The 26,917-nt window shown below is 39.1% G+C and overlaps 1 protein-coding gene across 4 annotated transcripts in view; it reads left to right on the forward strand.

The window, feature by feature from the left end:
* PTPRO (protein tyrosine phosphatase, receptor type, O) overlaps positions 1–26,917 on the forward strand; it is a 257,373-nt gene that overhangs the window by 200,230 nt on the left and 30,226 nt on the right. For 3 of the 4 annotated variants that reach the window (XM_010858735.1, XM_010858736.1, XM_010858737.1), the window contains 6 exons: positions 532–671; positions 4,034–4,166; positions 6,110–6,230; positions 9,802–9,870; positions 19,650–19,685; positions 23,147–23,228. In XM_010858735.1, the coding sequence (XP_010857037.1) occupies positions 532–671; positions 4,034–4,166; positions 6,110–6,230; positions 9,802–9,870; positions 19,650–19,685; positions 23,147–23,228 (581 nt within the window). Of the gene's footprint in view, positions 1–531; positions 672–4,033; positions 4,167–6,109; positions 6,231–9,801; positions 9,871–12,404; positions 12,489–19,649; positions 19,686–23,146; positions 23,229–26,917 lie in introns of all 4 variants that reach the window. The other variant, XM_010858738.1, reaches the window with a different exon arrangement.

Consider the following 26,917-nt stretch of genomic DNA (forward strand, 5'->3'; position numbering starts at 1 on the left):
AAAATTGTGTTATCTCTTTAGCTTTACGTGTCTTAATTCTGTCTAAATTTTCAAGAAGCTATTCCTCTGACTAAATGATTCCAAATGATCTCTCGAGAAAGGAAGGCAGGTTTTTGGCCTCGACACCAGACTGGATCTCTCCATGAGAAGGGAGAACATCACTTTCATTTTTCTGTCTTTTCAGTACTGAATTCTCACCCAGGAAGTTCTGTACCTATGGGCAGTGCTAATTCCATTGTAGTTGCAGCAAAGACTATTAATAGATTATGCCTATAATAAAGCTGAAGTAAAAAACAGAAGTGTCCCAAAAAGAGAAGTATAAAATGAAAGAGGATAAAAAGGCAAAAAATTTTGCCTTCCAAGTTAGACGACAGTCTTGTTGAAAGGACATATTTCACAAAGCAATAGAAAATCTGTAGGGTGCTTTTAACCATTTGTGTTTGGATTTTTTTCCACCTATTTTATCCTTCTGATTAATGAAGGAAGGATATGTTAGATGAAATTAATGTTTTAAAACTTATCTTTGCTCAGAACCAGCTCCTCCAAAGTCCCTCTTTGCGGTGAATAAAACCCAGACCTCGGTGACTTTGCTGTGGGTGGAAGAGGGAGTAGCTGATTTCTTCGAAGTCTTCTGCCAGCAAGTTGGCTCCAGTCAGGAAGCAAAACTCCAGGTACCGTATGTTTGGATTTTCCTTTTCTGAGTTAATTTTAATTAAGGCTCATTATCTGAGCAAAGTGAAAAATCTTTCTTTGAATGATATAAAAGGAAAACTCTGCATGTGTGGTTTTGTGTTCCAGTGATAGAAATTTAAAATTATTCTTAGAATGGGCCCCAAATATGTTAAAACTAACTTGCCAAATCACAAAGTTTATTTTCATCTTTGTATCAGTCTTCTGTCTCCAGTTTTTATCCACTCTGGGTCATGCTGGAGAATTAAATTGAGGCGGTTGTCTGTTGGCCATTAAATTGAGGTAAGGTATAAAAATACACTGCCATATAAAATATAATTTAACAAATATGAACTAATTGGCCTTTATGTTGCAGACGTTGTATGGGACACAAATGTTAGAATCACTATTGTTGTTTAGTCACTAAGTTGTATCTGACTCTTTTACGACCCCACTGTAGCCCACTAGTCTCCTCTGTCCATGGGATTTCCCAGGCAAGAATAGTGGAGTGGGTTGCCAAGCCCTTCTCCAGGGGATCTTCCTGATCCAGGGATAGCACCTGAGTCTCCTACACTGGCAGGCAGGTTCTTTACCACTGAGCCACCAGGGAAGCCCTGGTATAATCAGGGTGCTTTGCTGTGCTTAGTCGCTCAGTCATGTCCGACTCCTTGTGACCTCATGGACTGTAGCCCTCAGGCTCCTCTGTCCCTGGGGATTCTCCAGGCAAGAAGAGTGGAGTGGGTTGTCATGCCCTCCTCCAGGGAATCTTCTTGACCCAGGAATTGAACCCAGGTCTTCTGCATTACAGGCAGATTCTTTACCATCTGACCACCAGGGAAGCCCAAGAACACTGGAGTGGGTAACCTATTCCTTCTCCAGAGGAACTTCCCAGCCTAGGAATTGAATCGAGGTCTCCTGCACTGCAGGCAATTTTTTTACCAGCTGACCTACCCAGGAAGCCTGGTATAATCAATACCGTCAATTATTTTTTCATTTAATTCTGGATATTACTCTAGAGTGGAAATAATTAAAATGAAGTGTAAGTGCCAGAAGTGAGACCCATATTACTAAGAGAATTTAAAAGACATTAGTAAGGAGGATAATTTTACTTGGGAAAAAATGAAGGCTGAGATAGGTGAGTGTTAAAGCTTTAGGGTCACAAATAACAGATAAGATGAATACTGAATTATCCACCAGGTTAAATTGAATGGAAGGAGACAGATGAGCCTTGGGGTAACAAAACCACAAGACAAAACTATTTTATAGTCAGACATGGAAGAAAAAGGACAAATTTTTGAGACATGTCACAAAATACAGTGCAAAGATGAATACTATGAACATAAATAATTGATGCTTTTTAAATAATGCAGCTTATGAGATTGAAAAGAAAAAAGGATTTCTAGCAGTATGAATCTTTTTATACTGAGTGTTAAACATAATTTGCTTTGATTTCTCTCCCCTTTTGATAGTCTGGTCTACAAACCAGACTATCTTTTTTGATTTGTACTGAACAGCTGGATCCTTTGGATCCCAAGAATCCTTTTAGAAAAAAGCTGCTCTGCCAGTAATGAATTTAATTCTCTGCAACTACAGTAATGTCTTCCTTTAAGAAAATGATGATCAGGCAGCTACTTTATACAACTGAGGCCTGTTAGCAAAAATCTTTTCTCGGAAGCATTCTTTTATAGGATAGTGAAAGAAGTGAGAGTGTGAACTCCTTGCTGATGGCTCTCATCTCTTTAGGTAGAGGCATTTCTGACCCTTGTTTTGAAAAAGGATGTTATGCTGGTTTATATTGTATAGTTGTACTTGTCAATGGATGGCCATTGGCCCACCAAATTAACAACTTTTACTCAAGAATAAGTTAACATTAAACATTTTGGAGAACACAGTGTCTTTATGCCTTTGGTGAATGCTATTTAAAAGCAGAGAATGTAGACAAAAGGGGTAGTGTTCTTAATATACGAAAGTGAAAGTCACTCAGTCGTGTCCAACTCTTCCCCATGGACTATACAGTCCTTGGAATTCTCCAGGCCAGAATACTGGAGTGGGTAGGCTTTCCCTTCTCCAGGGGATCTTCCCAACCCAGGGATCGAACCCAGGTCTCCCGCATTGCAGTCAGATTCTTTACCAGCTGAGCCACAAGGGAAGCCCAATATTCAAAGATCTACTACAAATAAAAAAGATAAAGATCAGCAACCCAAAGCAACTATTTCATAGAAAATAAACATAGAAGGCTCTTAAACATATAAAAAGATGATCAAGCTCACTCACGGTGAAAGAAATGCAAAATAAAACTATAATGAGGGACAGTTTCCAGTAATAAGATGGGAAAGTTCAAAAAGTTTGCAAATTGTATACAATTTGTTGTGTAAAAACAAATGTAGGGAAATGGGTATTGCCATGCTCTGACAATAGGTGGGTCCCTTGGAAAATGTCTGTGGAAGATAATTTGTCTATATCTTTCAAAATTAAAAAGATATAACTTTTGACCCAGCAGTTCAACTTCTAAGAATATGAGTGTTTGTATATGTATGAATATTCATATACATACATACACACAAATATATTCACAGGGTTTGTGTATGAATGTATATATGTATATATTGTTGTTGTTTAGTCACTAAGTCACTCTTTTGCAACCCCATGGACTATATAGCCCATCAGACTCCTCTGTCCATGGGACTTCCCAGGCAAGACCATTGGAGTGGGTTGCCATTTCCTTCTCTGGAGGATGTTCCAAACACAGAGATCTAACCCGCGTCTCCTGCTTGGCAGGTGGATTCTTTACCACTGAGCCACCAGGGAAGCCCTTGTATATATACACATATACATACATACATATATAAAATGAGTGTGTGTACATATGCATATGTTCCCATTAATTGTGAAACTGTTGAATTGTTGATAACAACAAAAAATCAGAGATCACTTAAACATTTATTAATAGAGGACTGGCTAGCTAAAGTATGTTCTTTCAATGGATTTGTGTGCAGCCCTTAAAGTGAAATAGCTTTATCTGTACTGGTATGGAAAGAGTGCCAAAATATACTGATAACCAAGATAAAAATAAGTAGAATGGTTCACAAACCATGTTATCGCTGTATTCTTATATGTTTATACATCCACAAAACACAGATGGAAAGAAAAAAAAAAAAAAACTACAACCGTGGCTGCTTCCATGGAAGGTAATTGGGTAAATGGGAAGCACAGGAAGAAGGAAACAGTTTTCATTGGCTCCTTTTTTGTTTTTTTTCAGTTTTTCTACTCTGTCCACATGTTACCTACTCAATTACGAAAAGTAATTTAAAAGCCAAACTAGATGAATAAAACATAACATTTATCTTATTTTCTGCACCTCCAGGAACCAATTTCTGTTTCATCTCATGTCGTGACCATCTCCAGCCTCCTTCCTGCCACCGCCTACAACTGTAGTGTCACCAGCTTTAGCCATGACAGCCCCAGCGTCCCGACATTCATAGCAATCTCGACAATGGGTAAGTACAGGCACCAGTGGAATCTGGTATCTTCGGAAATTATATCTTTCCTGATTTGCCTTAAATTTTCCTTTTAAATATAAATAATTTGTCTTTTTAAAAAAGAAAACTCACATTTCACTGAAAAGTTACAGGCTCTGAGTTCAGGAAAACTTTAATTCCAACCCAAAATTGTGCTTACCAGTTATGTGATTTAGGGAACGATAATTACTATTCTGAAGCTTTGTTTTTCCATCTGTAAAGCTGGAGTAATAATATGTACCTGTTGACATGTTTTGAGGCTTAGAAATCAAGTACCTAAAGCTCTAGTACATGCTGTCTAAATGCTAGTTGTTTTCATCATCAACTTCATCATGCCCATCACCCTCTTCAGTGGTACCCACAGTACTGTAAACAACTCAGGTGCATCTGTTGTAGTCCTGACCTTGCCCTTTCACTGATCGAATAATGGTGAACCTAAATTACTGAACCAAAACTAAAAAATTTCTAGTCAAGTAGAATGCATAATTGGGGAAATTAGAAATTAACGAAAGGCTCGGTATAATGCTATTCCCTTATTCTTTTTCTGAGTTATATTATTTGTTTTACTCCTCTGCTTGAGTCTAATTCTGTCATCTAAGACCCTCCCTGAAGCTGCCTATAATAAAGTTACTCTTACCATCACATTATACTTCTAATGGGTTCACTTTCATTTACGTATGTAAGCATTAATCATGTTTAGCCACTATATCCAGTGACCACTAGAAGAAACATTTTTTTTCCTGTTTTTAGTTTCTGCTTTTTCAGAAGAAAGAGCAAAAATGGACCTGAAAAGCATACTAATGGTCTCGCATTTCAACACCCTTTCCATTTTCTAAAAATACTTTAATGTTCATGATTCCTTGTCATCTGTACAGCAACCCAGTAAAACAGGTGATATTATTAAATGTATTTGCAAGTGAGGAAAAGTAGGCCAGGAGAGACTGCATCAGAGCTTCCCCAAATGGAAGGTAGTAGTCAAGCGAACTTGAACAATCTCTTCTATGAGTCTAACATTCTTTCTGTTCTAATACTTCTGTCTGTACAGTGGAGTCAAGCTGGCCCACATGGGAAGTGGCAAATGCCCAAAGCCTTAAGGACTGTGTGGGTTGGCCAGTACTGTATGTCATGATCAGTGCCGAGAATAGTGTCTCCTCTTTTCCTCTGATCCGCTTTTAAGAGCTTTACAAAAATCTTTGATGTATATTCTCACCTTTAACATCCTGATCTTCCGGGTAGTATGTAAATTAGGCAATGTGTAAGTGCACTAAAGGATGGATCATAGGAAACCTTGTGTGTGAAAGAGATACAACCCCTGTTCTTAAAGGCCCTAAATGTATTAATAAGTTTAATCTCTTGAGTTATGCAGATAGAAAAACCCCTAAACATATGGTTACAGATCATCAGAAAGCCTGCTGCTAGCGATGCGTTAAGTGCTGCAGCAGATGGCAGGGTGCTAATGCCTTTTTCATATACGTTATTCTGTGAGGGGAATACACAGTTGTGCTTTCTGACTTGAAAGCCATGGACATAAAATAAGAGCCTGCCTCTCTCTAAGCTTTTGAAAATGTTAAACAGTGATGATACATGATAATGACTTCTAGCATTTTTGTTTTCAAATAAGCTTAAATCATGGCACAGGCATTATATACATTTCACGGTTTCCTTTAATAAGAATGTCCTGAACGTGGGCCTTTGAAGTGGACTCAGTTCTTCTACCCACCCAAACACTGTTTGCCAATCTATTCTACCACGTAAGAGTTGACCAGCAAGAAGCCATCACTGACTCGGAGAAATGTCATTGTTGCTGTTGTTGCTATGGTCATAAGTGTGTTAGTCTTTAAATTAGATGAGATATGATGAATGGTGCTGTTAGTTTCCACGTCATGGAAGCTCCAGTGAAGATGTATGGCTTTTATCTTTAGTTACAGAAATGAATCCCAACGTGGTGGTCATCTCCGTGCTGGCCATCCTCAGCACACTGTTAATTGGACTGCTGCTTGTTACCCTTATTATTCTTAGGAGAAAGCATCTGCAGATGGCAAGGTAAGTTGCATTTTGCTCAACTTTTACCCACAGGCTTTAGAATATTTTTATCTATCATGTGGGCTTCCTGGTGGCTCCAAAGGTGAAGAATCTGCTTGCAATGCAGGAGACCTGAGTTTGATCCCTGGGTTGTGCTTATCCTCTGGAGAAGAGAATGGCAACCTACTTCAGTATTCTTGTCTGGAGAAGTATGGACAGAGGAGCATGATGAGCTATAGTTCATGGGGTCCCAAAGAGTTAGACACGATTGAGTGATTAGCATATTTACCATGTACGCGTAGCTTTTACGTGTAGGCTTCCCTGGTGGCTCAGTGGTTAAGAACATGCTTGCCAATGCAGGAGACATAGGCTCGATCCCCGGGCCAGGAAGATTCCCCTGGAGAAGGAAATGTCAGCCCACTCCAGTTTTCTTGCCTGGGAAATCCCATGGACAGAGGAGCCTGGCAGACTATAATCCATGGGGTCACAAAAGAATCAGACACAATTTAGTGAATAAACAACACAACAATGGCATTTACACACCTAAATTGTACAGGGGTGAGTTTACTTTTAGTTTTTAATGCCTATTTCTATTTTTTGTTTTCTAAGTAGACTTTTCAATATTGTTTTAGAAAACATTACCATTGAAATAGTAAAGCAAAGGATGGTTTGTTTACACAAAGTCAGACCTCTTACTGTCAACCTTATCATTTTAAGTAGCCCATATATTGGGATCCATTCACTGTATTTGGATACTTCCAAACATATTTTGGGCTTCTCGGGTGGCTCAGATGGTAAAGAATCTGCCCGGAATGCGACAGATACAGATTTCATCTCTGGGTGGGGAAGATCCCCTGAAGAAGGGAACAGCAACCCAGTCCAGTATTCTTGGCTGGAGAATTCCATGGAAAGAGGAGCCTGGTGGCCACAGTCCATGGAATCACAAAGGGTCGGACACAACTGAACTACTAACATTTTCACTTTCATTTGAAAATATTTTGGGGTAAAAGAAACATCTGTCCCTACTAAGTATGATAAATGAAAGGAGTTAATACATATGGAGACCACAAGGAAGAAAAGAAATCCCTTTCCTCGTTAGTTCTGTTGAAGCTGTTTTATCAGAAAATATTTGCTGAGTTTATGAAAGGGTCCTTTTGAGTCCCCTTGTTAGTTCTGTTCCTTTTACACAGGTTTGCAGGCAGTTTCACTTTTCTTGCTGTTAGGAAAGCCTTTTGATTTACGGTTTTGTGGATTCCCTACTCCTTTGACCACGGATGCATTTCTTATCAGAGCACATCCTCAAGTACTTTCTGTTTGGGAGTTCTTTGCATACAAACGGTATTAAAGCTATAGACTGGAGGTAGTCCAGGAATGAAGAGTAAATTAGAAAAGAGGGCCCTGGATTAAGCACCAGAACAATCTAAGATTTTTAGGGAGAAGATGAAAGATAACGGCAAAAACAAAGCTGACAAGAGGCATCCTGTAGAGTGGAAGAAAAATTAGGAGAGTGTGGTAGCCTAGAAGCAAGGGAAAGAGCATATATCAAAAAGAGATGATAACAGTCCTGCATTAGAGATTAGTTAGGAACAATACTGGGAGAAGGCGATGGCACCCCACTCCAGTGTTCTTGCCTGGAGAATCCCAGGGACGGGGGAGCCTGGTGGGAGGCCGTCTATGGGGTCACACAGAGTCGGACACGACTGAAGCGACTTAGCAGCAGCAGCAGCAGGAACAATACTGCAACAATAGCATAGTGGCATAGGAAGCAAGCAATAAATGTTAGCTGTTAATAGTAATAGTGAGGGGGGTTGGTAACAGAAGTAGAAATGGGAGTAGGGGTATTTATGAGGGTATTGTTGCAGGAGTGTCCTTTGTGATGGATACAGGCAAATATTTAGGAGGAATGATTCTACTTCAGCCAGCTTGTCATCAGAGCAGAGAGTCTTGATATTTTTTGTACATGGTTCTCTCTGGCAGTCTGATGAAGCCTGTTGATCTCTTCCAAGAATAGTGTTTTCCTACTAAATGCATAAAATAAGACACATAGGATTAAAAAAGAAAATAACTATATGAAAATGTGGTAATCAAAGTGTTCAGAAAACAGATGAGTTGTATGTTTCTTTATTAACACAGTTGATAACAATATTTAGTAGGAAATCTAAGAACTCTCAAATTTCATCAGAGTGATGATGATGAACAATATTTTAATACCTGCAGCAGGTCTATTGTAGAAAAAGGCCTCCTACCAAATCTCCTTACCAAAAGTCCTATTACCAAATCTCATAACTGCTAATGATGTCATTGGGGCTTGTTGTATACTTTAATACTTGGAGCAGTTACTAAATTTCAGTTATAAGTTGTGAAAATAAAGATGTGTTTTTTTCCCCACATATGTTCATAGAGCTATAAATTCTATCCTTGGACCCTAGATTAAGAACCCTTGAGTTAGAGAGTAAAAGAAATCCCATATACAGGAAATTGATACAGGAAAATTAATTGATGATATCCAATTTATAATATATACCACATGACATAATAATATGTTAGTGTGTTTTTCAAGGAAGAAAGCTATTCTTAGAACACTAATGAGGACAGACAGATAACTGAAGTAATGACATGGTGGTGCCAATAATGTCAGAATCTCTGCTTCAATTCTGAATAAGCCCATCAATTTTATAGAGAGAAAAAAATGAAATGTATGCACCCCAGTGAGCTATGTTATTTCCACATGTTGTTAACCAAAAGGCGGAGAAAGCGTGAGAATTAGGTTTACCTTTTCCCTCCACTTCTGGGGAAAAAAAAAAAACAAAAAAACTTTAACAATATTTTCTACTGACTACATAAGCCAATCTATTTCAGTATGTATCACTTTTTTATCTCAAGTGATGAATAACATGGGCATAACAACATAAGAGGAAAGTTTTGGAGGGAGAAAACAATTCAGTTTGATCCACCATCTATTAAAGAGGAAATCAAAATGCTATAAAAACAAGGAATAGTTGTTAAAAACGGAAAACCTTTAGTCTATCTAAGAGCATTTCTATACCTTACTAGTGAAGGTTCTGTAAGAAAAAATAATAATAATAATAATGAAAGTATTCTACCTACTATAGTTCGTTCAACAGTTAATGTTACGATCACGAGTGCACTTTGGTAAGGATTGTGAACCAAATCTTTTCGGCTTCAAATAACTTGACTTGGGTGTGTGCACCCCCGTGAAAGATTTTGTCTTTCTACTTTGCATCATATCCAAATGCAGAATGCAAGCAACTTATATTGACTTTTTAAATGGTTAATGCCCTGATGATTAAAGAATCTTTTTTGTTGTTGTTCAGGAACCCAGCTGTGTCTCACTCTGAGCCCCCGTGGACTCTAGCACACCAGTCTTCCCTGTCCCTCATCATCTCCCAGAGTTTGCCCAAGTTCATGTTTATTGCATCAGTGATGCTGTCCAGCCATCTCATCCTCTGAGATGACATCAAGGCTTTTTACCTTAAGATAACTTTTTACCTTGACATAAAGACTCTTTTGTATCAAAGTAAAACGTGCTCTGTCAAACGCTGATCTTGATTTTGTGGTTCTTTTTCAACAGGGAGTGTGGAGCAGGAACTTTCGTCAATTTTGCATCCTTGGAGCGGGATGGGAAGCTCCCATACAACTGGTGAGTACTGTTTTGGAACAAGTCTGTAGGTAGCTTGACTATGCTGTGTGTGCTCCAAACTTGATTGTGCTGTATTTGGAAATAGATGGTTTTGCCTGGTTACCCTTTCATAATTTCAGTGATGGTGAACTTGAAGATGACTTCTTCACAGAGTACATTAGCTTATATAAGCTTAATTTAACTAAGGAGAGAAAATGAGGTGGTCAGCTCTGTACTGATACATTACACAAAGGAATGAAATGAAGCAGTTGTGTGAGTTGCCCGCAGCTGGGCTGATGAAGGGTTAATGCAGGAGGGTCATGGAGGAAGTATGGCTGAAGATGGAAGAGGATAGTCCAGGCAAGTAGACAAGAGACAGAACAGCATCTCTGTTTAAAACTCAAGCTTCAGTGCCTGAGCCACTACTTCTGTTGAAAAATCAAGAAGTATACAGTTTGGGGCTCTCAATTCTTATGCTTACAGGAAGATAAATACGAAAGATTCCCTGAGAAAGGTAGCCTCGTTATTTCTATATGCTTGAGTATTAAGGACTTGGAGGGAGGAGGTATTCTGAGAACTAAGAAAGCATTGTCATGAAGTTAAATCAGTTGACATTATACCTAACAGTAATCCATATGAATTAATGATCCTATGTACAGCAATGAATACCCAACAAAATTGCCAATTAAGTAACCATTTAATATGAAGCCAGCACTGCTTATATGTTCTAGTTTCTTTCACAAGCAACTCCATGCAAAATACCCTTAAAGATATACATTTCATATTAATCCTTGGTGATTTTTTTTTCTATTTTCCTAACCCCCTAAAAATATTTAATCTGAAAGAAGTATGTATGTGATACTAGAAATTTTACTCTCAGAATTAATGAAGGGGGTGCTTTATTTAAACTGTGAATGCTAAATGGGCAACTAGTTGAGACCACTTTAGCTGAAAATCTAGGTGATATCGGATTATTTTTAATAAGACAATATGCTGTGCTATTTTAAAATTTCACCCTGAATGAAATTTTGCTATTCAAATATGATTCATCCAACTGTCAAGAGTAACCCATAAACTCTTGATAGTAAAAAGTTAGAAAACATTTCTAGATTTGTTCAAATATTGTTAGCACTCTCTCCAAGATTAAGAGACTGACTCACTGATATTCATTTCTTGCCTATGCTCAGTCACTTACTTGTGTCAGACTCTTTGCAACTCCATGAACTGTAGCCCGCTAGGCTTCTCTGTCCATGGAATTTTCCAGGCAAGAGTACTGGAGTGGGTTGCCGTTTCCTACTCCAGGGGTTTTCCCCAACCCAGGGATCGAACCTGCATCTCCTAGTTGGTAGGTGGATTCTTTACCACTAGCACCACCTGGGCAATCCCATTGCTTGCCTGTCTCACCTTTAAAAAAGACCCATTCACAGAGTAGTGATGAGGGACCCATCTAGAAACTGATAACATTGTACTTGTGACTCAGATCAATATATTTACTAACTACACAACTGGTCACAATTTACAAACTTTATGAGAGATCAGTTGTGGGAGAACTGAAACAAAAGAGAATTCATTTCAGGACATTTCTATAAAAGTTAAGAAAAATTGTTGTGCAGCTCTGGGCCAAAGACAGTGTTGCCAACGCTAACGTTTTCTGGCTAACTGAAAATACATATCTCAGTGAAGATGTATAATAACTAAAGTAACAAACTGACAAAGTCATTTTCCCGAATTCTCAGAATAACTATACATACAACCAATGGATATTTTAAGATCTACATTAATACATGTTTTATTTTACTAGGTTGTAAATCGCTGACATTTGATTCAAATCAGGCATTTTTAAATCAACAGTCTGCATTAGAATTAACGTGAAGCTAAGTAATTTTGCTCCCACTCCATGGAGTATAAGATTAGAAACTAGGCAGTCAGTGAGCTCCATAGTAATATGTTGGATGAATGGTATGTGGATGTCATGCCATGCCCTTGTTTTGAGGATTATTTTGAGGAATGGTGTATTATAATCATTTATATTTTAAATAATATAGAAAGCCATACCTAGCAGTGCATCTTTATAAGAATATGTTCTGAAAGCTTGTTTACCAGAATCAGTATACTGAAACTAACCATTTGTATTCCTTACACAAGCTGCTGTTAGCTATCAAATGATGTTATAGATTTCTTAAAATAGCCTTAAGCATTGCAAGGGTAATATCCAAGAATAAGACTGGAGGTAACTAATGAGGCATTTCAGAGCCTCATTTAAATGAATGCAAAATGTAATCACCTAATAGCAGGCTAATTGACACAAACCAAGTTGAAAGAAATATATCTGATTACAATAAGGCCGCATGTGAATAAAACTGATTTGGGCAATATTATAGCATTTAAGCCCTCATGTTTAAATTTCAGAGAATGGAATAATATTTAACCGTAATTAAGGTGCTTGTCATTTTAATTGATCCCAGTCAGTAATTTACTGATCTCTGTTCACAGTTTGTATTACTAACTCTTGCCACTTTTTCATCTTTACATCTGTTATCTATCAACGCTCACAGGCGTAGGAGTATATTTGCTTTCTTAACCCTGCTACCCTCATGTCTTTGGACTGATTATCTTTTGGCATTTTATATTAATCCTTGGTAAGTGACTTTTTTACTGTTTACCTAACACAAAATCTTTAAAAGTTAGCTTTCAAGAAGTAAACCAAAGAGAAAACCCTTTTTAATGATTTTATGTGTTTAGCAGCATGTGAAATTATTAGTCATGTATTGAAATGGAATAAAGCAGCTAATGGTACTCAGATGCTAACTATAATGTTTTCCCAATTAAATTTTCTTCTTGTGATGTTCTTGGCAAGCTTTTCTTCCATCTATTGTTAAGTCATTCATTTCATCGTTGAGTTAGTCCATGGCCTCTCATCTTTAAAAATGATGCATTCCATTTTTCTCACAATTTCCATTGGTTAGCTCCATATTTCCAAGAAGGAAAAAAAAAAAAAAAAGCAATCAGACAAAGAAACCCAAAACACTGTTCTCTGTTTGGGGGGGAATTATGTTTTTATAATAATACTCACTCAGTGAATATTGAACCACTGACTATGTGTGAGCCTCTTTGTATGATCCTTTGATTTAATTGTCCCCACACCTCTGCAAAGAGTGTTATCAGCATCATTTTACAGTGGTAGAAATAGAGGCAAAAGGAGATTAGCTATCTTGACAGCCCATGACTATATAGAAAATTCAGATTCCAAACCCAAGTGTCTCTGAAATCCATTCTTTCCTCTCTAAAAAGCCTCCTTTAAATTCTTATTTTCTTGACTTGTAAATCATTTTAATAATCAAATCTCAAAGAGTATCTTTTAGTTTTTATAAAGTATAATGATCATGATCTTGAATTTTGAGATTAATGTATCCAGAAGAACTATTTCTTTTTCTGAACCATAAGTCAGTATAAGGCAGCAGTTTCTCAGAGGAAAAAAAAATCATTGTCCTTAAGTATTAGTCCACGGTGTTTAAGTACTAAATTATGTACGAATGGATCCAGAAACTGGACAACTTGAGAAGGACTCAGATAAAAACAATAAAAACAGTTCACGGACTGGAAAAAGGTCTCATGGTGGGGGAGGGGACAGAATTCAATATTTAAAGCATTCTGGAGAGTTAGCCATTCAAATAGAATTGATCAAATGTTCGGCTTCTCTGAAGACAGAGGAAATACAGTGGGCAAAGTTAGAACTTTGATTTGCAATGGGAAAAGTATAAAAAAGAATGTCCTCACAATGGAGATTGTTAATACCAGAATTTGTATTTTCTTTATTAAAAAAAAGGACTAGTTGAAAAACTTCTGAAACATGGTAGACAAGCTGTATAAGTAATAAAGACAGAGGAATGTGCTGGATGAGAAAGACCCCTTCACTATTATTCCTAGTTTATTCTTAATAACAGTCTTCTGTATAGGACTTCACCACAGTCAATCAATATTTTAAATATTTGACATCAGATGGTGTTCATGTATGAGTGGAAAATGAAAAGGTAGTAAAAGTGTTAATCGCTCAGTCATGTCCAACTCTTTGCGATCCCATGTACTATAACCTGCCAGGCTCCTCTGTCCATGGACTTCTATAGGCAAGAATACTGGAGTAGTTAGCCATTCCCTTCTCCAGGGGATTTTTCCAAACCAGGGATCAAACCCAGGTCTCCTGCATTGCAGGAGGATTCTTTACCATCTGAGCCACCAGGGAAACCCAAGAATACTAGAGTGAGTAGCCTATCCCTTCTCCAGGGGATCTTCTCAATCCAGAAATCCAACTGGGGTCACCTGTGTGGCAGGCGAATTCTTTACCAGCTGAGCTACCAGGAAAGCCTTCCCACTGATGAACACAGGTTCAAATTTCAGCAACCCCTTCAAGGTCTGTTATTTATAGTACTGCTCAAAGAGCATGTGACCCAACTTCAGAAGGGAAAAATCCACTCAGTAGTTTTTAAAAGAATGGTCCTGAGGCTATAAACGGTTATCTCCAGATGAGAAGAGAAAGCAAAAGATGGAGCCCCAGGCTTTCTGCATTTTCCATCAACTGCACACATAACAAGCAATGAAAATATACTGAACCAGACTGTGTTTCCAGCCCTAGACTTGTGCTATGCAAGATATAAAAGAGGTAAAATGAATGGTCCCTGCTCCTTCAATTACAGTTCAGTACTCACAAAGCCACCCAAATTCGCTACTCTATGCTATTTTTCTCTTTATCTCATAAATTGTGGATATTTTCCCCTGCTTTCATTTTCTAGGTAGTCTTTTAAAATCCTCCTTCAGATGTGTCTGTCTTCATATTTCACCCCTCTATTAACAACCACCCCAAATAACAGAGCCATCCCCTTCTTTCTTAACACTGCCTGGCTTCATGTCTAACCTGTCAACTTCTTGGATAGATATGTTCCTGAAGATTGTATAAAGTCCTCTTGATGCTTCTCATGATCTGTGTGGAAATCCAGAGACTCTTTCTCCCTCACATTGATCTCAGGTGGCCTCAGCTGGCAATGGCTTGGAGTGGGGCTTGGTTCCCAGCCAGAGATTGGGCTGGGTCACAGCAGTGAAAACACCAGATCCTAGCCACCAGACCAGTGGTCAATGACAAGACCCCTGGCCCTTTGGCTTTGCAGGAAAGAATTTAACAAAGAGGGAAAGTCATGAAACAGGTAGAGTATTTATTAAGAGGGAAAATGTACAGTACATGTGGATGGACACACAGGCAGACTCAGGGAGAGAGAGAGTTGCTGAGTCGCACCCTCATGGCAGTTGAATTGCTTTTATTGGGCATTTCTTCTGGGTTTCCTTCAGCCAAACATTTTGCTTTGCTTGGTTCACAGTCCATATTTGATATATCTCAGGATCCTGCCGTGTTGTGGGAGGATCCTCCCACACATCTCTACCTCAAAGGCATCTGGGCAGAGCATCCCTTGACATTAATCCCCCTTTGACCTCCAAGGAGCCTTTCTCTGCAGGTGTAGTCAGGGAGGTCTCCTGACTTCAGGAACAAGAAATACATGGTCTGAGCAAGGCCTAGCCTCCTCCCTTAATTGTCCTGCTATTCTTTTCTTGCCAATAGAGAATGAATCTCCAATTGGTTTACCCTGCCAGGCCCATCTGTCTCCTGCCTAAATAGGGTGGCTCAAATCTTTTCCCAAGTAGTGGCAGAATCACCGTGGAGCCTATGTGCCCATTGGCTTAATCTTAAAATTGCATTCTGCAAGGATTTCTTTTAGTGATCTCAGATTATATTCCCTGTTCAAAGAAAACCATCTCATTTGGACCAGCTCTCTCCAGATTCAGTGTTGTTACTCTCTTTTCTTTACTATCATAGTCACCCCATGCTCTACTCACATACTCATCTGCCTGTTCTAAATCCTTAATAGTCATTATTTTAAGCATGTTGCAATATTGCTGCTCAGCTTTACTCCTGTTTGTGGCATGTTCTATTCAGAGAATGACATAACTCTAAAGTCCTATTTAAGGTGTGAAGATTTGTGTTTGTATCATGAAAAAGTACATAATGCTTAGGAAATTTAGAGTTTTTTGAGTTTATTGTTTTCAGGTTTACTTTGTGTTTGTTTTTAACCATCATAAACCCCATGTCTCTGCCATTGCCTGATATTCCTCTTGGAATGAATTCCACTCTGGTAGGCTTTCCAAGACAGTCATAATCATGAAGAACTTATAAAGAATGCATCTTTTTTTTTAATGTATTTATTTTTAATTGGAAGATAATTGCTTTACAATATTGTGTTGGTTTCTGCCATACATCAACATGAATCAGCCATAGGTGTACATATGTCCCCTCCCTCTTGAACCTCCCTTCCACCTCCTAATGCATCTTAACTTCTTGAAGTCATTAGGGTTTTGAACCTTATCTAATGAAAGTGAAAGAGAAAAAGTAAAGGAAGTGCATAATCCTATATGTGTATATACTACATGTCACATGGGTGTTATTAATCAGTTACTCAGAAAATCTTTTGCAATGACAAGATGATGACCTCAACATCATCCAAAATGCTCACTGTGGCATGCACACACTCATGAGCTCTGTTCATAAAGTGATGAAGGGAAAACTGCTAGCAAAGCCTGAACTTCATGTTTAAAAGCGAATTTTCCCTTGCTTTGAGTCATAGGATCAGTACAGCCATTGAAAATGTGGGAAAATTCTCCCAGTCTTGCTGTGAAGTCCTGCAATTCAGTACTGGCATGTCCCATAACTTTACATAATAAGAACCCTTGGGAATCTACAGCAATTCAGTAAAATCTAATCAGAACAATGAAAGTCATACACAAACTATGAAGACATATACTTAAGAGCATACAAAACATGTGGTAGAATTTCATATTTTATTTTAGGTTCATTCAATCAGTGAATGCGACAGAAAGAAAAAAATAGTACCTCTCTCCCATGAATCAGGTTTCAAGACAGCTGTGGAATAGTAGCAGCTTAATATTTCAGCACTACATTTATTCAGTGTCACCCTACCACAGACATTTGTTTCCTCCTGGTTTCCCTTAAAGTCTGTTTGGATCAGAAAGGTTTTGTGTTTTTCTTTTTTTAATTTCACTCTGAATTACAAAATATGTTGGCAACCTCCAGAGTTACCAGAACTGTTCCTTATTATGCTAAAATTCTGCTTTCATCAGGCACTAAAGTGATGGGCTCCTCATACAGGAAGTAAATGTATGATTCCTAAGGTTAAGTAAGTTATCATTACAGTTCAGTTCCGTTCAGTTGTTCAGTCGTGTCCAACTGTTTGTGACCCCATGGATTGCAGCACGCCAGGCCTCCCTGTCCATCACCAACTCCCAGCATTTACTCAAACTCATGCCCATTGAGTCGGTGATGTCATCCAACCATCTCATCCTCTGTCGTCCCCTTCTCCTCTTGCCTTCAATCTTTCCCAGCATCAGGGTCTTTCCAAATGAGTCAGTTCTTCGCATTAAGTGGCCAAAATATTGGAGCTTCAGGTTCAGCATCAGTCCTTCCAATGAATATTCAGGACTGATCTCCTTTAGGATGGACTGGTTGGATCTCCTTGCAGTACAAGAGACTCTCAAGAGTCTTCTCCAACACCACAGTTCAAAAGTATCAATTCTTTGGCACTCAGCTTTCTTTATAGTCCAACTCTCACATCCACACATGACTACTGGAAAAACCACAGCCTTGACTAGAAGGGCCTTTGTTGGCAAAGTAATACTTCTGAGATCGTGCATGAGACAGGGTGCTCAGGGCTGGTGCACAGGGATAACTCAGAAGGATGGAATGGGGAGGGAAATGGGAGGGGGTTTCAGGATGGGGAACACATGTAAACCCATGGCTGATTCATGTCAATGTATGGCAAAAACCACTACAATATTGTAAAGTAATTAGTCTCCAATTAAAATAAATTTTTTAAAAAAGAAATTCACACAGATTAAGAAAAAAATAATATCTCTGCCTTTTATTGTGCTATCTAGGTTGGTCATAACTTTTCTTCATTACTAGAGCAGAGTAAAGTAATTATTCAGTAGCACAGGAAGCTCAGCGTGATGCTCTGTAATGGCGTAGAGGGGTGGGGGAGGGGTGAGAGGAAGGAGATAGAGGTACACACATCGTCGATACACTTCATTGTATGTTAGAAACTAACTCAATTGGAAAGCAATTACTCCAATTTAAGAAAATTATTCAAGAAGTAATTTCTTTAGGTTCCCAAACACCTATGTGGCAGAGCTCTGTCCAATATGATGGTGGATTTTTGTTTTGGGGGGGTTTCCTGTGGGGGAAGACGATGAAGAGGCAAAGTAAAAACCTGAATGTTTATTCCTTCTAAATCCCAAATATGGAAGACAAAAAGAAGCTGAGGGAGAAAAGAAATGTCAAGAACTATTGAATGGATTATCTTCACTAAGAATTGGGAAGAAATAGAAACTCTCTGAAACTAGAAAAGGAAAAACAGAAACATCACTTTCGTTTATGAATTTGTCCTTCCTTCTGTTACTTCCTCTTCACCCACAAGTGCCATCTCCCCAGTGGGATCCTTCATGAGACCAAATCTAATATCCAATTCTTAATTGCATCATTAAGCAAAATTGTGAGGATGATATAATAAAGATGTTTTGTTTCAATTCAATTAAATAAGCATTTATTGGCCACCCACTGGTGTTCCATGAACTGTTCTCAGCTCTGAGGGCAAAGGACAATCTAGCAAGGAGGGCATGCACAACTCATCATCAGACCACGTGAGAAATACTCCATGAATCAAGTGCTATGAAATTCCAGAGGAAGTAGTATTTCATTTGCTAAAGACTTTCCCGAAATGGGGGTACCCAAATATTCATAATTTTAAATATCAATAAATATTTTGCCACCTAAGAGTACTCAGATCACAACTGGCTATTTACTACCTATTGTTTGTGCTCTGAAGGTCTGGGTGCTCCCATCAATATTTCAAGACCTTTGAAAATTACTTATAAAAGTTGTAACACTCAATCATGTATCAATATCATTTATTTAAGACAATCTAAATAGAATAATGAAGCCTTTCAGCAGATACTATCCTAGCTTTAGGTAACTTAGGTCAGTTATCTTACATGTTGGTAGAAAACAATAACCCTTTAAAATACTCTTAAAATGTAACTAGCTGAAGCATAATTAGTATTATATGTATTTGAGTTAGCAGACTACTAATGAATCAGAAACAAGCAGGTAATAGGTGCAATTCTTCAGATAGTTTAAAACTTTGTTCAAAACTGAATAAGAACAATGCTATAGGAGAATTTATGACACATGGCAACGCTGATAGCACAAATGCACATTCTTGTTGAAAATACCTGAAAAATGTTAATTTTAGTCTTTAATTAAAAAACCAGTATGTCCATTCTCTGTCCATCAGCTGTCACCTTTATTTCCCAATTTTTTTCCTTCTTGCTCGTAGAACCTGGAGTGTTCACCCAGTAGATATTTCTACGTATTTACAAAACACTTCAGCAACTTAATACCTAGGAGCAAGAAATTATATTTCTAGAACTCAGCTTTTTTGCAAATCTGAAATATAAAGTATAGGTTGTTTCTGAAATCTAAAGGAATTTTTTTTAATGAATCTGAAATTTTTATCATTATCTTTTCATTTAAGGGAAAGTAATTAAACAAATTAGGCATGTTCAATAAAAATTTAATATAATAGACATGCCTGATATACAATAATTATTTAAAGCTCCCTAAGCTTAATCATATGTTAATCAATTCTTTAGCCCAGATAAATTTGCTTCTTTTTTTTAATTCTCAGGAGTAAAAATGGCTTAAAGAAGAGGAAACTGACTAAGTAAGTTTTTCTTACTATTTCATTTAAAAATATTCTTCATAATGATCTTCACTTTCCAAATTGAAAAGATTGTGTGTCTTTAATAGAAGGAAGCTTAAGAAAGAGGCAAATGCATATTATGTGTTGCTGTTATGTGCTGGTGTGTTTACACATATGGATGTCAGTGACCACCAAGAAAGTGTACCAACAGAACACTTTTCAAGAATAAGGAAAACTCTCACTGCGTGAAATCTGAGGAAGAATGGGTTGTTAGGAATTATAGAAGTCTTACAGAAGGATGTCTACTCTTCTACATCTATAAAAAATATATAATGTTTAGCTGCATCAAAGTAGTACAAAAACCTTTGCCATTTTGTAGCTTCAAATTTCACGCTTATTGCAGGAAAAAGGCTTTTATTCTATTTGATGTTATAACAAATACTTTGATAAATGCTGTCTCAGGAAATCTTTATAATAAATCAAAAAGGATAATTGCTTTAGCTTGCCTGTGGTTTCACTTATCTACTGAATGGTTAAGTCATAAGAATTATAATTCTGAGGGGTGAAAATGAACTATCAGTTGATTTCAAAAGCCTAATTAGAGTATCACCTCTAGGCCTTTAGTTGAAAACTCTACACATAAAGAGTCGATCGTTTCTATAAATAGACTTCATTCTTGATACTTGCCTGGGACAGAATATTGGTGAATTCATTAAGGAGCCAATTAAGCCAATTTCCATCAGTTCTATGGTATCTGTGCTAATGGAGTACATAACACAAAAGAAACGTTAATCCAAAATATTTCTATTTGGCTTTGAGTGACATATAATGCTTTGGCACATGTAGATGACAGAATATTTTTTTTCCTGAATCTATTTCAAATTAATACTCATTCCCTTGGCATCTATCAAGTGAGGTAGGAGATACAAGACCAGCTGAAGCAGGGGAGAGGAGCTGTCAGGTGGAAGGAATGATTTGACAGAAACACTTTGTTGCCCAAAATTTTTAGTTGAGTTGTTAAGTGAGGTCCAGAGGCATAGATTAGAGCAGTTAGAGGTTGGAGTCTCAGGACCAAGAGGGGACCTAAGATGGAGGCAGAGGAGAAGAAGGAGGTGGACCCAAGTTTGGAGTGGTGTGTAGATGTGGTGGAACCTGCCCATAAGCCAAAACCCCATGTCAAGCTAACGTCCTCCTTCCCTCTTCTCATTTTCCCTCTAGTCCTCTCTCCTTCTTTACAGGTCATTTTTTAGGTACTCTTCCCATCTTTCCATTTACTTTCTCTTTATCTTTTCTCTTTCAGTCCAAATGCCCCACCATTACCACCTTCCCTCTCTCCACTTACCTTCATTCCTCTCCTTTCTCACCTCCTCTTTCCCACTTTGGTCTAAATCCTCCCCCCACCCTCCGCCTCCGATTGATTTCTGCTCCTTACCAGCTTTCTCTCTCTTCTCCTCCTCTCCTTGATGTCCCTCCTTCTACTTTCTGGTCCTTCCTCTGACTTTCTTTTTCCTCCCCTTCTTGCTTTTGCTTTTTCTAATCCCATTTTCCTCCTAAGGGGATGAGAACTAGAATCATTAAGCCCAATTTTAAGGTCACTGTATTGCTCAAAGACAGTAGGGAGGGGACCCTCCCTGCCCCCCGCCCAAGTTAGCTGTTCTTTTAGAAGGATGGCAAGTTTGAATGAGAAAGCTTTTAACCAGGAGTCCTTCTCCTTGGTTATCCTTAGCATTCTCTGGCTTACTTCCCTGGTGGCTCAAATGGTAAAGCATCTGCCTACAATGTGGGAGTCCTGGGTTCAATCCGTGGGTTGGGAAGATCTCCTGGAGAAGGAAACGGCAACCCAGTCCAGTACTCTTGTCTGGAAAATCCCATGGTCGGAGGAGCTTGGTAGGCTACAGTCCATGGGGTCACTGAGCGACTTCACTTTCACTTTCACTTTCTCTGGCTTAGTAGCCCTGAGATCTTGAACTCCTCACTTAACTGTCTCAGCCTTGGCTCTCTCTGGAGCACCTTCTGAAAAGTGAAGTGAAAGTGTGTGCTGGTTACTCAGTCGTGTCCTACTCTTTGTGACCCCATGGACTATAGCCAACCAAGCTCCTCTGTCCATGGGATTCTCCAGGCAAGAATACCAGAGTGGGTAGCCATTCCTCCCCCAGGGGATCTTCCCGACTGAGGGATCAAACCCACATCTCATGCACTACAGACAGAGTCTTTACCATCTGAGCCACCAGGAAAGCCCAAGCATGAGGCTAACGTTCTCCATGTCTAACCTCAACCATCAACCAAGCAAGATAACGCATAAGCATATTTACAGTTTATAGTATGTTTTAAGGATACAGAGCTTCCCTGGTGCGATTTTCACATACACACACACACACACACACACACACACACACACTTAAGGGTACCAGTCAGTGTTATTATTATTAAATAAAACCATTACAATTTGTATTATCTAGGAGGCATAATACCCTTAAAATCTACTAAAATCTTAACATAAATAAATCAGAGGAGCTAATTAACAACTTTGAACAAATATCTATTATATGCTATGGATTTGCTAATAAGAAATAAGACTACAGGTGGATGACATAAGCTGAGTAAGTTGCAGCAAGACTGAGAGAAAGGCTAACTCTGTGGACCCTGGTAAGGTGGAAAGGCTTGGGTTAGGTGACAGAGTGCTGTGTCCTGCAGAAGCTCCAAGAACAGATTGGGACAGGTAAGCCCTAGAAGAGATAAGCAGCTAGAGACAACTACAGAAAATAGAACTGAATTCTTATTCCACAAAACAAAAACAAGGCGGGAACTTCTGTGGTATATGCAGAAATGTAAAGTCGGATGTGCTACCTTATTTTATTTACGAACAGTTTTGAGACTTCTGGAGATGTGCAAGGCTCTGAACACAGCCCTCTCTGAGCGAGGCACTGGGAACTCCCTGGAGATGTGCTTCCAGCCTTTTCTCTGGGGAGACAAAATTCCCTGCCTTTGTCAAACCGTTTAAATTTACAAGTGTCTATGATATACAAATGTCAACCTTGCGATGTAAGTGTCCCTACGATATTTCATAGATGAGCATGTTAAATCTCAGGAGAGTTAAGTAAATAAAGTAAAACTATAATTCAAACAGGTCTTCAGGCTAATCCTTTGTTTTTCCCTATAAATTGGAGTTTTCTAGAAACAACACATATACCTGTGTGTGTATGAATATGTGTGTGTGAAATATGTTGCTGCTAAAGTAAAAGTCAGTGGAAAATCTAGAGATTTTTCCTATCTCAAGGAAGTTAAGCACATAGGGCTCTCTTTTTTAATTATATAGGGATTGGTAATTTTAACCCTAAAAAAATATGAGTGCTAACCTGTGAGAAGTAAAACGTCTGTTTTCTGCAAGGAAATTGTTCATGTTTGAGAAGTAAGGCGTTAAACATTGTGTGACACCTATCAGCAGGATTTTTTAAATGTACTTTTCTTTGTGTTTGACAAAGCCCGGTTCAACTGGATGATTTTGATGCGTACATCAAGGACATGGCCAAAGACTCTGACTATAAATTTTCTCTTCAGTTTGAGGTGAGTAGATAAAGTATTTCCTGCCCTCTGGGAGCATTGGAACTGGCAGACTTGTATCTGCATCAATCCTCTGCTCACTGGGCAATGCTGAGTGTGATTCATAAAAGGCAGAATGATCACTGGGCTCAGGGTTGTCTAGGGTGCTGGTTCAGAGCGAAGGATGTCATCCCTTAGTAGGTCAGTGTTTGGGTGGCACAAATGAAGGAAAGGAGAGAATAGATGTAGGCACTGGGGTGAACAAACATGGCAACAGGAGACATTTTCCACGGTAACACTGAAAACCAGGGGATGGAAAGTGAGGGGAAGCAAACTGAGGATTGAGAGTCAGAACAATTTCTCTTTCCGGGGATTTTTACTGCGTTTCTCATGTCATTTAGGCCACGGTAAGTGTGGATGGTGGATGAATTGGACTGGAGCCCCTTGTCTCCTGAGCATAGAGGAGCCTGGTGTTTCTTATAACCTCAGGAGTTTGGCAGTCTATTGGATATGCGAGGTTTTGTTTGCTTTTCTTGGAGAAATTGGAGAGAGTTACACATGCTTTGTGTAGAAGAAGTACAAAATTAGCGACATCTCCTTTTTCTGGAGCACACTTTTTTCTTTGAATCCAAGAATGTGTGTCAGAGTAGATGGAAATGAGTCTAGGATCTCTGTAGTGTGAGGGATACAGCTGGTCCCCAGGTTTTCTTCTCACATATTTCACAGCTCAGCATACAGTCTGGAGCCTTCTACAGCAAGGCTCAGGTGACTCGTGATTCACGAAGACCAAAAAGACAGGAAAGATAAAGTGATTTCTAAATTGTGTCATTTTTTTAAAGCTTTTTAGGCTTTTTTTTCCTGTGAGACACTAGGCTGTTGAATAAAGCTGCCTTCTCCTCATTATCCATGTTCATTTCTTCTTTTCCCGCACCAGCCAAGAATAGCTTTGTTCTGCAAGAAGCAGCAGGAGTCCTGGTGTGGATATTCATCCCAACAGGGGATTTAAGGATGAGAAGAGTCTCATACATTATCAAATACAAAGCCCTCAACTATCACCTGTGTCTTGAGAAATGTCACATAAAGCCTGACTGAGTTATCCATTGTATGCAGCTGGCATATGAAATTATAAATGCTACACCAGATGCTCAAAAACAGAAACCCAATTTGAAATGGAGATCTATGGGAGGGTTGGGGGCTTCCGTGATGACTTAGTGGTAAAGAATCCACTTGCCAATGGGGGAGACTCAGGTTCAGTTCCTGGGTTAAGAAGATCCCCTGGAGAAGGGAATGGCAACCCACTCCCAGTATTGTTGCCTGGGAAATCCCATGGACAGAGGAGCCTGGCAGGCTACCGTCCATGGGGCCACAAAAGAGTCAGACATGACTTAGCAGCTAAACAATAACAAAATGGGAAGATGGTATTTCAGAAAAGTATACCAACGAAAGAAGGAGGCTTTTTATAAGAAAACATAAGGCTAAACTCAAAAGAAAATAAATATCTAAATAATTCTCATCATGGTGATGAAAATGATTGGGTTAGCCAAAAAGTTTGTTTGGATTTTTCCATATCATCTTTCGGACAAATCCAAATGAACTTTTTGGTCAATACAATATAGCATAGGTACACTTTCAACTTCGTTGAAGCTGCAGTCATCTAATTCCTACTAGCTGACTTGATCTCAGTGGCACAACCAGGGTCATTGCCTTTGCTGGCAGGCAAACTTCAGTACTTTGCTGAAGTACTCTCAGTTCACGCCATCAAACCCCAGTGTAGCTACTACTGTGCTTCTGAATTGCATCACTAGTTTTAAAAAAAATTCAGAGAATCATTTTCCAGTAAAAAAATATGGGTTTTTTTTTCAGACAGAAAAAATTCTGTGAATGACAGAAACACTATTCAAACTGGTTTAGACCAAACATAAAGGGAACTTGTTCAAATGAAAACTAAGATATCTCATATAATCAAAGGGAGGATTGAGTAACTACACCGGGAGGGGAGCAGGGAAGCAGCTGAGACTCAGAAATGGCTAAAATCAGGGGCCAGAGAACCCCTTTAGAGAAATAGAAATTTCTCATTTCTACTTCTCTCTCTGTCTTGGCCTCACTTTCTCTGGCCCAGTCCAACCCCTTTCTCATAGTGGATTATGGAACCACCGACAGCCTCAGAGTGTTGCTGAAAGTGGAATTGCTCAAAAACCATTAGAGGCCAGATGGTTGGAAAGGCAAGTTTGCTTTATTTTGGATGCCTGTCCAAAGGCCAACTCTCCCCACTGACGACCAGTGGGCAAGAGCTTTTATAGACAGAAGGACGGAGCTACATGCAGAAATAGGAGTCAGTTCTGACAGTCATCTTGAAACTGGTCATTAGTGGTCTGACTAGCATCATCTTGGTTTGCTTAAGGTACAGTTAATCTTCAATTCCAGGGTCTATTCGTTTCTGTTTCTTTGAGGCCAATTCTCAAAATTGTGGCAGCTTGTGTCATGGCTACAGTCTAGTCATCATATAGTTAACTTCTTCCACCTGATGGGGGTTTCAGTATCTATAAAACAGCTCACACTGTCTGCAGCCAGGGAGGGCAGAATCACAGAAAAACAGGAATTCTTACTGGAACCATGTGGCTAAACCAGAGAGAGAGAGCATTATTCCCAAAATTGTTATGTTGAATTATGTTCAGTTTAAAAAATGGCAACCCACTCCAATATTCTTGCCTGGAGAATCCCATGGACAGAGGAGCCTGGCAGGCTACAGTCCATGGGGTCGCAGGGAGTTGGACATGACTGAGTGACTATCACTCAGTTTAAAATCTAAACTGTTGCTGTGCATGCTTGCATCAGTCGTGTCTGACTCTTTGTGACCCCATGGACTGTAACCCACGAGGTTCCTCTGTCCTTGGGATTCTCCAGGCAAGCATACTAGAGTGGGTAGCTATTCCCTTCTCCAGAGGATCTTCCTGACTCAAAGATTGAGAACCTTGGTCTCCTTAATTGAAGGCAGATTTGTACGGGATCTGCTGCATTGGTTATGCACTGCACAACTCCAGGGAGCACCATTCTTGTAGACCACAGCATAAATGATGCCTCCGAGGAAGGATGCCTCTTCCTCCCAATGCCCACCATGTACACATGAACAAGAGATCATGGAAGCACACAGCCATGATGGTGGCCACTTACAAACAAAGGGAAGCCTCACAATGAAACCTACTTTGAAGTGAAAGTGAAAATGTTAGTCACTTACAGTTAGACTTAGTGTACATTATACACACACACACACACATACGCACCTATATGTGTGTGTGTGTGTTAGTTGCTCAGTAGTGTCTGACTCTTTGCAACCTCATGGACTATAACCCATGAGGTTCCTCTGTCTATGGGATTCTCCAGGTAAGAATACTGGAGTGGGTAGCCATTCCCTTCTCCAGGGGATCTTCCTGACCCAGGGATCAAACCCAGGACTCCACATTGCAGATAGATTCTTTATCACTTGAGCCACCAGGGAAGCCCTGAAACCTACCTTGCCAGTGCCGTATTCTTGGACATCTTAGCTTCCACAGCTATGACAAGTGCATTTCTGTTCCAGCTGCTCAGCCTGTGGTATTTTCTTACGGCAACCCAACCTGACAAACACAGTGCGTGTGTTTGTGCTCTGATTTTCAAGACTGTATGCTTCAAACACAGCCAGCACAACACAGACTGCCACTGGCTTCAGTCACTCT

The sequence above is a fragment of the Bison bison genome, unplaced genomic scaffold (assembly GCF_000754665.1).
Source record: "Bison bison bison isolate TAMUID 2011002044 unplaced genomic scaffold, Bison_UMD1.0 scf7180017864390, whole genome shotgun sequence".
NCBI classification, from domain to species: Eukaryota; Metazoa; Chordata; class Mammalia; order Artiodactyla; family Bovidae; genus Bison; species Bison bison.